The sequence below is a fragment of the Mus musculus genome, chromosome 19, assembly GCF_000001635.26.
Source record: "Mus musculus strain C57BL/6J chromosome 19, GRCm38.p6 C57BL/6J".
In the NCBI taxonomy this organism is placed as follows: domain Eukaryota; kingdom Metazoa; phylum Chordata; class Mammalia; order Rodentia; family Muridae; genus Mus; species Mus musculus.
Window position 1 is genome coordinate 22,914,255 of NC_000085.6, and position 12,284 is coordinate 22,926,538.

Genomic DNA, 12,284 nt, shown 5'->3' on the forward strand with positions numbered 1-12,284 from the left:
CAGGAATGCACACAGAAAACTAATATTTTTTGGTATCTAAGACTCTACATCTCCTTTGCCATGGGTTCCCTGCTTGCTGACCTTGCTCTGTGCTGCCACAGTGCAGCGGGCTCACCCGGGGCCCCGCTCCCAGGCCTCTGCAGTTAGACTACTTACTGTATTGTATTTCCTTACAGCTGGCGTATATTGGATACCTGATGCTCTTCAACTACATCGTGTTAGTGAAGATGGAGCGCTGGCCTTCCACTCAGGAATGGATTGTCATCTCCTACATTTTCACTCTGGGAATAGAGAAGATGAGAGAGGTAACAAAATGAAATAATAAATAAATGAAATAATAAATAAATGAAAACGGAAGGGAGATGTTGGCTCATCGACTCTGGCGAGGGAGAGCCAAGAGGGGAACGTGGGGTCCAAATTAAGCCCCAAACTGTGTTCTGGAGAGTTGCTAAGGGCTGCTGCTCTCCTCTGTGTCAAACCTAGAGAGGTATCCTAGAGCAATTAAGTCTATTTCCTGCTTACATGCTTTTTGCTCCAAGAGTTCTCCAGTGGGCTTCGATATCATTTACACCTCTGTCTTCTCATCCCTGTGAGGATGACGCTGTAAATTTTGCTATTCTTAACTCCCATCTCAGCCTCTTACTTGGGATCTCCTTGGGCATTGTCCACCAATCCAGTGTCACCTCTCCAAATGTATTTCAGCAACTCGCCATCAAGCACAGTTCCCTGAGTTCAATGCCCAGAACCCACACGGTGAGCAGGGAGAAACAACTCCTCTGCATGTATCCTTTTGTTCAGTTTGTTTTTGAGTTGGTTCCTTCTTGATGTCTATCCTGCACATGCTGATCGTCCGCCAGCCTTCCACCCCTAGGGAGCATCATGGAGGCTGGACACACAGTTGTGGTATTTCAAGTTGAGGATGTAGTAGTTCTCTCCTCACCTACCACCAGACAGCCTAAGAAATGCCCACCCCTGTGTGACATGTTTGAAGTCAAAGCTAACCACATGGACAGGATATTTTATTCAGTGCTAAAAAAGAAATGAGTCATGAGGCTATGGGAAAATGTAGGTGTGTAATCATAAAAAGAAAAAAATCTGAACAGGATATATTCTTTATGATTCCAGACATGAAGTTCTGGGGAAACTTGTGGGGGAGCACTATGGGACCAGTGAGATAGGTGGTTGCCGGGGTAGGACTTTGGAATGATGGTAGGTGAAGGCTAGGGCTTCTAAGGGCACAAAAATTCTTTGTACGCCTTTCTAGTGATGGATTCAAATTGTTCCACATAGGTTCAAACCCATAGAGTGTACCCTGATGTGAACTGTAGTCTCTGAGTGATAATGTGTCAACATCAATCCACCACTTAAGACCCTTTGTAGGGATCCACACTTACCATGGAAAGTGCCTTCTGCAAACTTAGTACTGCTCCAAACACTTAAGTTTTAAAGAGAAAGAAAGAAGAGAAGAGAAGAGAAGAGAAAAGAAAAGAAAAGAAAAGAAAAGGAAAGGAAAGAAGAGAAAAGGAGAGAGAGAAAGAGAGAGAGAAGGAAAACAACAAGAAACAAAAAAAGAAAGAAAGAAAAAAGAAAAAGGAAAAAAGAAAAAAGAAAAAGAATAGCTAACCCCAGCCGCCCTTTTGAGTCCAAGCTTCTAAAAGCTCTGTGGTCAAGAAACAGTCCACAAGAGGGCGCAGCAATCCTGCCCAGTGCGCTCCACAAACTCCAACCTCACCAGAGAAAACCTGCCCGGAAGGAAGACAGCAAGGTGAAGCGACTCCTCTGCTTGTTCCCTGGAGCTGCAGTGAGTGGGCGGGGCCGTTTCAGTAGGAACCGTTCCTGTCAAGGCTGCGGTTCTGGGAGCCCCGGAACAATCCTGGTTTCTTCATTACAGTGGGTGGGTACGGAGGGAGGCAGGGCCAGTTGTTAAAACCTACAAGCCCACCTTCGTCACCCAGACAGCTTCACAGACTGAATTTCATCTCTGGGATGGTTTCCAAAGAAGAAAGATGTGCTATCTATTAAACTTAACTGCACTGAGATTTACATACACACACACACACACACACACACACACACACACACACACTTTGCATTCAGCACCTTTCTCTGGAGCTGTTTGGGTGCTATTTTCATTCTAATTAGCATTCCCCCATCCCAGAAGCTTGAGAGTGGTGTACAAGTCTCAGTCTGATTAGAGACTGGATTAAATGACTAGGGGACCAAGGTAGGAAGATGTCTGTGTTGGTGCGGCCAATTCTCTGCACTGGGTTCTGCCATTCAGAGGGCCTTCCGTTTCTTGAACAGTACCATGGACTTGTAAGCTGAAAAAACAGAAATAAATTTGCCTGGGACTTTGTGTAGCTCTGAGAACTGAGCCCGCTTCCGCTAGGAGCCCTGCCGCCTTGTGATGCCAGCCAGTATTCTGGAGACTCAATACCCAGCCACATATTCCTTCCCCATCACAAGCAGAGGAGGGAAAGACTGGAGTGTGGAGACTGGAGTCTGTCCAGGACGAGGCTGGAAGAAGACAGGGAGCAGCCTGTACTCCGCGGACTGTTCTGGATTAGCTGCCAAGTGGGCAGGCGGCCAGCAACCTCCAGCCCTGGCTATCCATTTCTTAGGAAGCTGCGCGTCACGGCAGGCAGGGTGGGGCTTCCGATGCCGGGTCAGGACCGGGTCAGCTGAAGAGTGCTTGTCTCTGAGGAAGATGTGGGGAAGTGAGGTTGTGGCCATTTTTGTGTGTGTGCCTGACCTTTTTCTCTGCAACTGGTGAGGTCGCCTTTCCCCCTACCCCCATGTCTTTACTTTGAACTCTGTAAGGAAGGGCTCAACTATGGAATGGGTGACAACTCCCACAAGCACTGGCCTTCCTGCCTCCTCGTGGTTGGTACACAAGCCCTTGGGAACTCAGATGCTAGATCCTGGAAGGATGGAAAATTTTGCATGCTTCCGTGCCTCCCAAGCAAACACGAGGAAGGCTGTGGTTTCATGTGCTGCCTTCCCATTCTCTTTAGCGCATACTTCTGCATGTAGTCACCAGAGCCGGGCCACAGTAAGCCCTTAATACTATGGAACTGTTTACAGCGAGCCTTAGTAGACATTATCTCACCCAGTTCTCCCACAAGTCTATGAGGGCAGCGGCAGCCATGATCATCACATCCACCCACCACCCACCCTCCCACCCCCCCCACCCCCGTTTACAGGTCTGGGAAACAAGATTGAGCAATTGTTTGGTATGCCACAACCAGAAAAAAGTGAGCTAGGTCTGAAACCTCTTGGGTCGTCTGAAATTCACTTCCCTTTCCACTCTCCCATGATGCTCTACTGCAGTGGTTCTCAGCCTGTGGGTTTTGTTCCCCCCCTTGAGGGTAGAATGACCCTTTCACAGGGGTTGCCTAAGACCCTCAGAAAATGCAGATATTTGTATTATGATTCATAGCAGTAGCAAAATTGCAGTTATGAAGTGGCAACAAAAAATGATGCTATGGTTGAGAGGGTCACTACAACATGAAGGACTGTATTAAAGGGTCACAGCATCAGGAAGGCTGAGAACCACTGGTCTACTAGATCCCAGGATTCTAAGGCCCGTGTTAAGGGATGGCTTAGCAGTGATGGCGCAGAAGAGGAACTCAGCCATTTACTCCTGGTTCACACCAACTCCCTCTTTATCTCTCTAGCTAGATAGATAGCTTAGGAAATGCAGTATAATTTACCTGTAATGAAAGGAACCCATGCTGAAGTGCTGTTTGATGGTCCTTTGCTTACACATACAACTCTAATCACCAACGATGTCATGGTTTAGGTTTTTAAAGAGCACATTGTGTGTTGTTGCTCAGGAAATAAATGGTAGGCTGGTGGCCACAGTGACGACAGGCATGCCATTAGAAAATCGGTGCCACCATGTGCCTTATCTAATGGGACTTAGACTTCAGTGGCAACCATGGGGGTGGAGAGAAGCCATTAATGGGGTTGTACTTGCAGGTGATGCAAGAGAGGAATGGGAGGTGTCCTGTAGGAGTGGCCCATGTCCTTCAGTGCTGAAGAGCTGTTTACTGAGATAAAGATTTTGTAGCTCTGCAATGTGTTGGGAATACATAATGTTGTAGCAAAAGCCTGCAGTGCCTCAGAATTGCCAGACAATACCAAGGATCAAACCTGTTGTTTACATCTGCTTCCAGACTGTGTGCACCTGGATGACCTAAGCTTAGCTCAATTGTAAATTTGTAGCATACAGGTATTCGAGTAGCCAGATAGCCTCCTATGTCCACTAACGGACAAAGAAAGCACTTACCAGCTGAGCTGAAAGTATAGGAGAAGCCAGACCTAAGCCCTCTCTGCTGCCTCGTAGATCCTGATGTCGGAGCCGGGCAAGCTGCTGCAGAAGGTGAAGGTGTGGCTTCAGGAGTACTGGAACGTCACAGACCTCATCGCCATCCTTCTCTTCTCGGTGGGAATGATCCTTCGTCTTCAAGATCAGCCCTTCAGGAGTGACGGGAGGGTCATCTACTGTGTGAACATCATTTATTGGTATATCCGTTTGCTGGACATCTTCGGCGTGAACAAGTATCTGGGCCCATATGTGATGATGATTGGGAAAATGGTAAGCAAGGTCAACTGGTTCCGTGTTACCCATTCACAGAGGCAGATCCATAATCGTAGACAGAGAAATGTGAGTCATCTGGATTTGCTACCAAGGTCTGCAGGAGATGGCCCCAGGGGTGTTTGAGTTTTTAAATTCCCTTTGAGTGTTTTGTGAATTTGACTATAATTGCTATATAAAGACTAAAGAATTTAATCACCATCCACCGATTTACTAACTGAAGCATATGGAAAGATCACCTGCATTACGTCAGGCACAGGCTTACGAGTAGAGCAAAGCTGGGCAGTGGTTCCATAGGCCTTTGATCCCAGCACTCAGGAGGCAGAGGCACACGGACCTCTGAGATCAAGGCCCCTTATCTACAGAGCTAGTTCTAGGGCAGCCAGGGCTACACAGAGAAAGCCTATCTCCAAAGAAAAAGAAAAGTTGGGCAAAAATGCCGTTTTGTGAGATTGGGGCAGAAGGAGAGGAAAGGAAGTACTTTGCATACAGGGTGAAAGATGCTCAGAGAGACCTACAAAGTACAGAAAGACCACAGGTAACAGTGGGTTCACTCAGGATGCTCACAGAGGCCAGGCTTGGAGGAGGACTTGGGCTCTGTCTTAGTCAGGGTTTCTTTCTATTCCTTCACAAACATCATAACCTAGAAGCAAGTTGGGGAGGAAAGAGTTTATTCAGCTTACACTTCCGCATTGCTGTTCATCACCAAAGGAAATCAGGACTGGAACTCAAGCAGGTCAGGAAGCAGGAGCTGATGCAGAGGCCATGGAGGGATGTTACTTACTGTCTTACTTCCCCTGGCTTGCTGGGCTTGCTCTCTTTTAGAACCCAAGACTACCAGCCCAGGGATGGCACCACCCACATTGGGCCTTCCCATCCTTGATCACTAATTGAGAAAATGCCTTACAGCTGGATCTCATGGAGGCATTTCCTCAATGATAACTTTCTTCTGTGGTAACTCCAGCTTGTGTCAAGTTGGCACACAAAATCAGCCAGTACAGTCTCCAATAAAGGTGTTAGCAGATTTTGAAGACTCCTAAAAGATGAGTTCTTGAGGTGACTTTCAAAGCTGCATGTGGTTGCCTCACTTAGATTCCCACCATTGGGATGCTAAGGATGCCAGATTCCAGGCCACCCAGGAAAGTTTGTCTCAAATGCCTGTGAAGGTAAAATAAGATCAAATAAAAATCCTTTTAAAACGGGGTTTTGGTCCACAAAGAGAAGACTGAGTTGAGCTGAGGTAGGGAGGTGGGATCTGAGTGCAGGGGATTTGTGAATACTGAGGGAAACTTCCCAGTGAACCTGGCTCCGGGGAGCAAGGCACTTACTCCTTTAATTGTAGAAAAGAAAAGAAAAAAAAAGAGAAAAGAGAAAAGGGAAGGAAAGAGAAAAGAAAAGAGGCTGGAGCAATGGCTCAGAGGTTAAGAGCACTGCTGCTCTTCCAGAAGACCTGGGTTCAATTCCAAGCACCCACATGGTGTGGCTCATAATCAACTATACCTGTAATACTATGAGATCTAATGCCCTCTTCTGGTGTGCATACTTATATGCACAAAATACCATATAATAAATAAATAAATAAATAAATAAATAAATAAAATAAGAGAGAGAGAGAAGGAAGGAGGGAAGGAAGGAAGGAAGGAAGGAAGGAAAGAAGGAAGGAAGGAAGGAAGGAAGGAAGGAAGGAAGGGAAAAGAACAACCTCAAGGGGCAAGCTAATGTACTTCAGTACAAATGGCTGAGGGCTTCAACATTCTAGACTATATTTAGCTTCTAGAATTTTCCCACAAAGACGGAGCTGAGGTGGCCAGCATCAGTGTGAAGCTGGAGGCAGGAGTAGGTGAGGGTGCTGAGTTCACGAGCTTCTTCCCCAGAAACTCTAGAGATATCACCAGAGCCGGATGCCCACATCTCTAAGTACATCCCTGACATAGCCACCCTATCATAAGGGTCTCTTTGGTGTCATCTCTACCTCAATCCCACATGCTGCTGAAACCAACGAGTAGCATCACAGATGCTCCAGTTTGCTGTCACTGAAGATTTACTATAGAGATCATTGTTAATTCAGGATTTATTAAATGTCTGGGTGTGAATTCTACTGAAATGCATCTTAAGCAACCAAAAATCTTCCTATTTAAAAAAAAAGAAAAAGCACCAACAAATGTACACAAAGAGAGGAAAAATTTAAATTCAAAATAAATTCCCTTTGCTCTTTGATATTCAGTTCACTGCCTTCTAAGGCAACAATGAACAATAAACGTACTTTGTAGAGCTGTGGTAATTAGGAATGGCACGTGCTAAACAATAGCTGGCTCTTAGTTGGCCGTTGGTAAATTATGTCTGTCGTTGTTATGTTTATATTGTTTTTGAAAGGACAATGGAGAAAGAAAAGTTTATAAACACTATTGTTCTCTATAACCAGCTGCTTAGGACGCAAACTTGGAATTACCACACCAACACTGATTAGGGTAAATGACACCAGACACATTCTAGAGAAGAAAAGGTTAGATGCTGGAGCCTAAGTTACCCAAACTGAACCCAGTTCAATTTGATTTTGTTTGCAAAGGAGGGGGCGTTAACATCATTTGTTTATTCTATTCTTATGTCTTCGTTTAATAATGGATTTGAGATTTGCATGGAAACTCTTACATCTAAAGGCAGACTAGGGAACGGACTGAAGGCAAGGGATCTATGCATCCCTGCTCTCAACTTAGATAGGAAATGTTTACATGGATTCTCTGGAGAGGACCAGCCTTTGTGGGATTCTCAAGTCTTTTTCCAAGTAAAATGAGAAAAAATTATCAGACTGTAACAGCTGGGAAATCAGGCCAATTTTCCTCCACCTTGACATTCCTTTTCATTTTTTTAAAGTATGGCTCACTCACTATGTAACCCAATCTCACTACCCTCCTGCCTTTGCCTCCTATGTGCTAGGACTACAAGCTTGCACACGACACTCAGTTAGGACTGTGGGTCTTTGCAGCAGAGACCGTGTCCTGTATCTCTCTCTCTCTCTCTCTCTCTCTCTCTCTCTCTCTCTCTCACACACACACACACACACACACAGAGAGAGAGAGAGAGAGACAGAGACGAGACAGAGAGACAGAGAGAATGTGTTAGAACAACAAAGATGTCTCCAAACATTAAAACATTACCTCCAGGTGTGGTGGCTCATGCCTTTAATCCCAGCACTCAGGAGGCAGAGGCAGGTGGATCTCTGAGTTCGAGGCCAGTCTGGTCTACAGAGTGAGTCCAGGACAGCCAGGGCTACACAGAGAAACCCTGTCTCAAAAAAACAAAAACAACAACAAAAAATTACTATATATAATGTCCCCTGCAGCACAAAACTGCCCTCTGTGAAGAACCACTATATCAGGGGATTATTAATTTTTTATGCTTACCTTACTTTAACAGATAAACTATTCAAAGATCCAAACCAAGTCAATCATTTTTTTTAAAGTCTTGATGGCATTTAACTCTCTGAAATACCTAAAGTTGCGTTAATGCAGTGAGATTATCTTAATTTCCATGTCTATCATTCTAATAGTGGTGTAATTACCCCAGTTTTGAGGAGAGCAAACCTTAGTAAGGAGAGAGCAGGAGGGCTGTGATGCACCCATCTCTACTTTTTAACTTATGAATGACTTATTAGTCAGGAATAAGGAGGAAATTAGAAAACTTGGGGGCTTTGAGTTCTTACAGCATGCTTTTAAGACAATTAATTCAATAATTGAGTCATCGACCCAGAAGGTAGATAAAAAAACACCTTTAGAGTTTATCGGTGAGCCAGGCAGACTACAAGCTGAAGTCTTCCTAGATGTGATATATGCAAAGGCCTCAACTTAACAGGTCCCTCATTAGTAATCCGCACCCAGGTAGCCCAGTGTGCCTTGATGTCTGGAGACCAGACAGGGGATGGCCAGGTGCTCATCCGAAATGGTTTTCTGTGTTTGCCCCATGGAAGGAACCCGAGCATCAAGTGCCTGACAGCACAGAACGCCCGTCTCTCCTCTGGGAGTCCTGTTCATCTGCAGGTCCAAGATCACTTGAAATCCTGACTCTGTCCCTTCAAATTTCATTTCACAAGGAAGTTCTGAAAACCTTGTCCTAACTCACTTATATAATAATACAGAGTAGAAACCACAGCAAGAGCGATGCGTTAGTGTGCCAGGCACCATGTGGGACACATCGCAGGCTTCATCGTTACACTCCATGATCTTAGAACCCTCATGTATCACTTAGATAAACAGGCTGTGAGCAAAAAACGGAGACAAGGTTCAAACTCCTGACTACCTCCTGACCTTCCAATAACAACACACTAGCATTTACAAGAACACTCAGCATAGCTATCACACTTAGTCAAAGGTAATCTCGTGATTGTTATTGTTATTCCACTTACAACATTTAAAAACACGATTAAGCAACTTGCCCCAAGCCACTAAGCTAACTTTCTCTCTCTTTTTTTTTAATGGTCAGAAAAACTCTTTTTTTTTTTTTTTGGTAGATTTTTTTTTTTCATGTAGCTATTTTTGCTAGCAGTCAAGATCAAAATCGGGGGTGTCTGGCACCTACGAGCATGCGCTTCATCACCGCTGTGGATGCTCTTCTCTGTTGAGAATTCGGAAAGGCATTCCTAAGACCGGAACCAAATCTTAACCTTGAGCTCACTGGATTCATTCAGCTTCGGAAACAAAAGAAGTAGGCTTGTCTTCTACTAATGGTGTTCAGATCCTGATGCCGTTATGACAGTGGAGATTTTGAACGAGAGCTCAGCGTTTTGAAAGAATGTTTTTCCTTTTACTGTTTTGGCCCCGTGGATAGGTATTAGGATCGATCTTTTTTTTTTTTTTTTTTTTTTTGAAAAGAAAATGCTGAAAAATTAAATTGGTGCAATTTCTGTATTTCCTGGCTGAGTTTTCTTGGGTCAGATTAGGTCCTCAGTCTTGTGAGCATATCTAGTCATATGCTACGTATCTTTTTCATCAATGGAAGCAACCATAACATGAAGACCCCTCTGTGCTTCTTTATTGATACAACTTTCTATAACTAAGTGGTCAACACATTTTGTAAAATAAATAGAAGAAAGAAGATGAAATGTACGCTTGGATTTCCTATAAACCTGTTTCAATTTGACCATCTCACCTCCTTAGGGACCTGCAGCCACTCACTGGAGGCAAAAAAAAAAAAAAAACTAATTTGCATTTACCGGTGAGGACAGACATGAAATGTAGGAATCTTGGAGAAATTTCTGTCTCACTTCAAGGTCATGCAAGTTTTGAAAATTGATTAATTGATCTAAAATGCTTGAGGCCCCTGTGTTGTAAGGTACCCATGAATACCATAATGTTTAGGTTACTAGAGCATGTACCATGGAATATTCTCTTTTAAGCTAGAGATGAGAAGAGTTTCACAGAGAGTAGTTGGTTAGTGTACACTAGGCCCTTGTTTCAATCTCCAGCACAAGAGTAACAATAACCAAGAAGACAATTTGGAACCTTTCTTATCACTGATAATTAGCATTTATCGATATCTGCGGGTAGGCACCCTTATCCTATAACATCCAAGAGGAGGAAGTCTTTGGTGTCAGACCTTTTGATGCAAGGAGTGAAAAGCAGTCTCCGCAGTTTAAGCGTGAGGAAGGAGTACTATACTGACTTATAATAAGACAAGGTGGAACTAGCCATGAAGACACTTCAGACAGGAGTTCAATCACTGACAGACAGGGGTAGCTCTCCTTCTCTTATATATCTGCCTCGTTCATGGGTGGGAGAACTCAGCCTCCGACATGCTAAATTATTACAAAGAATGAATATTCCAAGGAATGCAAGGGAATTTCTTCTCTCTACTTCTATTTTCAAGAAATGGTAGGGCAGGCTATAAACTCAGCCCACTGGAGGCTGAAGCAGGAGGATCACAAAGTTTCCAGCAAGTCTCACCTACATAGCAAGTTCTAAGATACCTTAAACTCATGCAGAGATCCTGTCTCCAAAAAAACCACAAAAAACAGACTGGTCTGACAATTCTGGTGTCTCTGTCTTGTGCCACATGCCTACCTCACCATGGTGCCATGGAATGAGGTCCCACCACTAGCCTCGCTTAGACAACACACCTGCCTTTGTAGGCACATGAGGAGCAGGGACTGTCTTTTAAGAAAGAAACAGTGGGTTTGGAGCCAGTTGGAATCACCACTTATTGCAAACTTACCAGGTTTCAGTGAGGATAAGAAAGGGATTTAGCAGGTGAAAAAAAAAAAAAACAGATCTCTAATATCATAGCACTGAAACAAGTACAGCCAAGGATAAGGAAAGTGGGGGCAGAGTGAGGGGAGAAACATTATGAAGGGATTCACTCAGGAGCTGTTTAGAAGCACATCACGGAAGGAATCCATCTCGTCAACAACAGCCACTGGTCTGGTTCATGAAGCCTCATGTTTTTAAGACCTGTGAAAATACCCTTTATAATAAGATACCCTACCAGAGAAATACAGGAGGAAGTGGATGGTTCTCTGAGAGCCTGCTCTCTGACAGGGAATCGAGCAATGGGACAGGCTCCCGTTTGCCCTCACCTAGGTCTATTTATGAGATCTTATTTTCTTGAGCTTTCCAGTGCTGCCTTAAAGCCTTTCAGATCTAAGAGCAGGAATATACCACTCTGCACTAGTTCCTAAAATAGTCCAGCCATCCCGATTCTAATTTTTTTTTTCCCTAGGGAAAAAAAGAAACCAAAACAGGAGACTTTGCCTTCTCTCAGAACAGTTTTCAAAAATGGTGCTGGCAACCATGAAGAGAACCCAAATTCTGAGGAATAGCACTCCTGTGCCTAGATAGAAATACGTGCCATAAACATCCATAAAAATAAAGATGCTCCATTGTGTGTGCACTTGTTTTAAAAAAAAAATAGCAACTGACCTCAGTACTCAGTATGTAGACATCAGCTTCAACCGTCCATCTCTCCTCCTAACCAGGTACAGCTAGCTCCCTGCTTAGGCACTGTGCTCAATCACGCATCTTTTCTTCTGTTTCTCCTTTCCTGCCCTTCCAGATGATAGACATGATGTACTTTGTCATCATTATGCTGGTGGTGCTGATGAGCTTTGGGGTCGCCAGGCAAGCCATTCTCTTTCCCAATGAGGAGCCATCTTGGAAACTGGCCAAGAATATCTTCTACATGCCTTATTGGATGATTTATGGGGAAGTGTTTGCTGACCAGATAGACCGTAAGCAAGTTTATGATTCTCATACACCAAAGTCAGGTATTTTAACTTCAATTGAGTCACGTCTTTTCCAAGTCCATTTGTTTGTCCTCAATAAATGGCTCAAGATAGAGGACCGATTCCTAGTTTGCTATCTTGGTGGAGACAATCACTGCAGGTGAATATACTTTTTTAGCAAAATAGCCCTTGAGTGTATCTTCAGGTATGTCCTTCCTACGACAAGAATGGATATATAGTATACTAAATTTGATACAAAAAATGAACCATTTTAAATGATATAATCTTGCATATAGCTCAAAATCTTAAGGCCACGTTTTCCATATTTAATTATTGGGAATACATTGTGTCAAAACTGCCACTCCTACCCTATCCCTCTCTTTCTAGGCTTTAGAAAATAAATTCCTTGGGTTTGACTTTAGAACAAATAAACAATTCTCAATTTCGTCATTAGAATTCAAGATTAAGGGCAAA

The 12,284-nt window shown here is 43.9% G+C and overlaps 1 protein-coding gene across 42 annotated transcripts in view; it reads left to right on the forward strand.

The window, feature by feature from the left end:
- Trpm3 (transient receptor potential cation channel, subfamily M, member 3) overlaps positions 1–12,284 on the forward strand; it is an 857,614-nt gene that overhangs the window by 776,458 nt on the left and 68,872 nt on the right. For 27 of the 42 annotated variants that reach the window (XR_003952780.1, XM_017318155.2, XM_006526957.4 and 24 more), the window contains 3 exons: positions 177–305; positions 4,349–4,600; positions 11,642–11,816. Coding sequence is in view for 41 of the 42 variants with exons in the window: in XM_017318155.2 (XP_017173644.1) it covers positions 177–305; positions 4,349–4,600; positions 11,642–11,816 (556 nt within the window). In the remaining variant the exon portion in view is untranslated. Of the gene's footprint in view, positions 1–176; positions 306–1,705; positions 2,770–4,348; positions 4,601–11,641; positions 12,236–12,284 lie in introns of those variants that run through there. The other 15 variants (XM_006526956.4, XM_006526954.4, XM_006526958.4 and 12 more) reach the window with 4 other exon arrangements.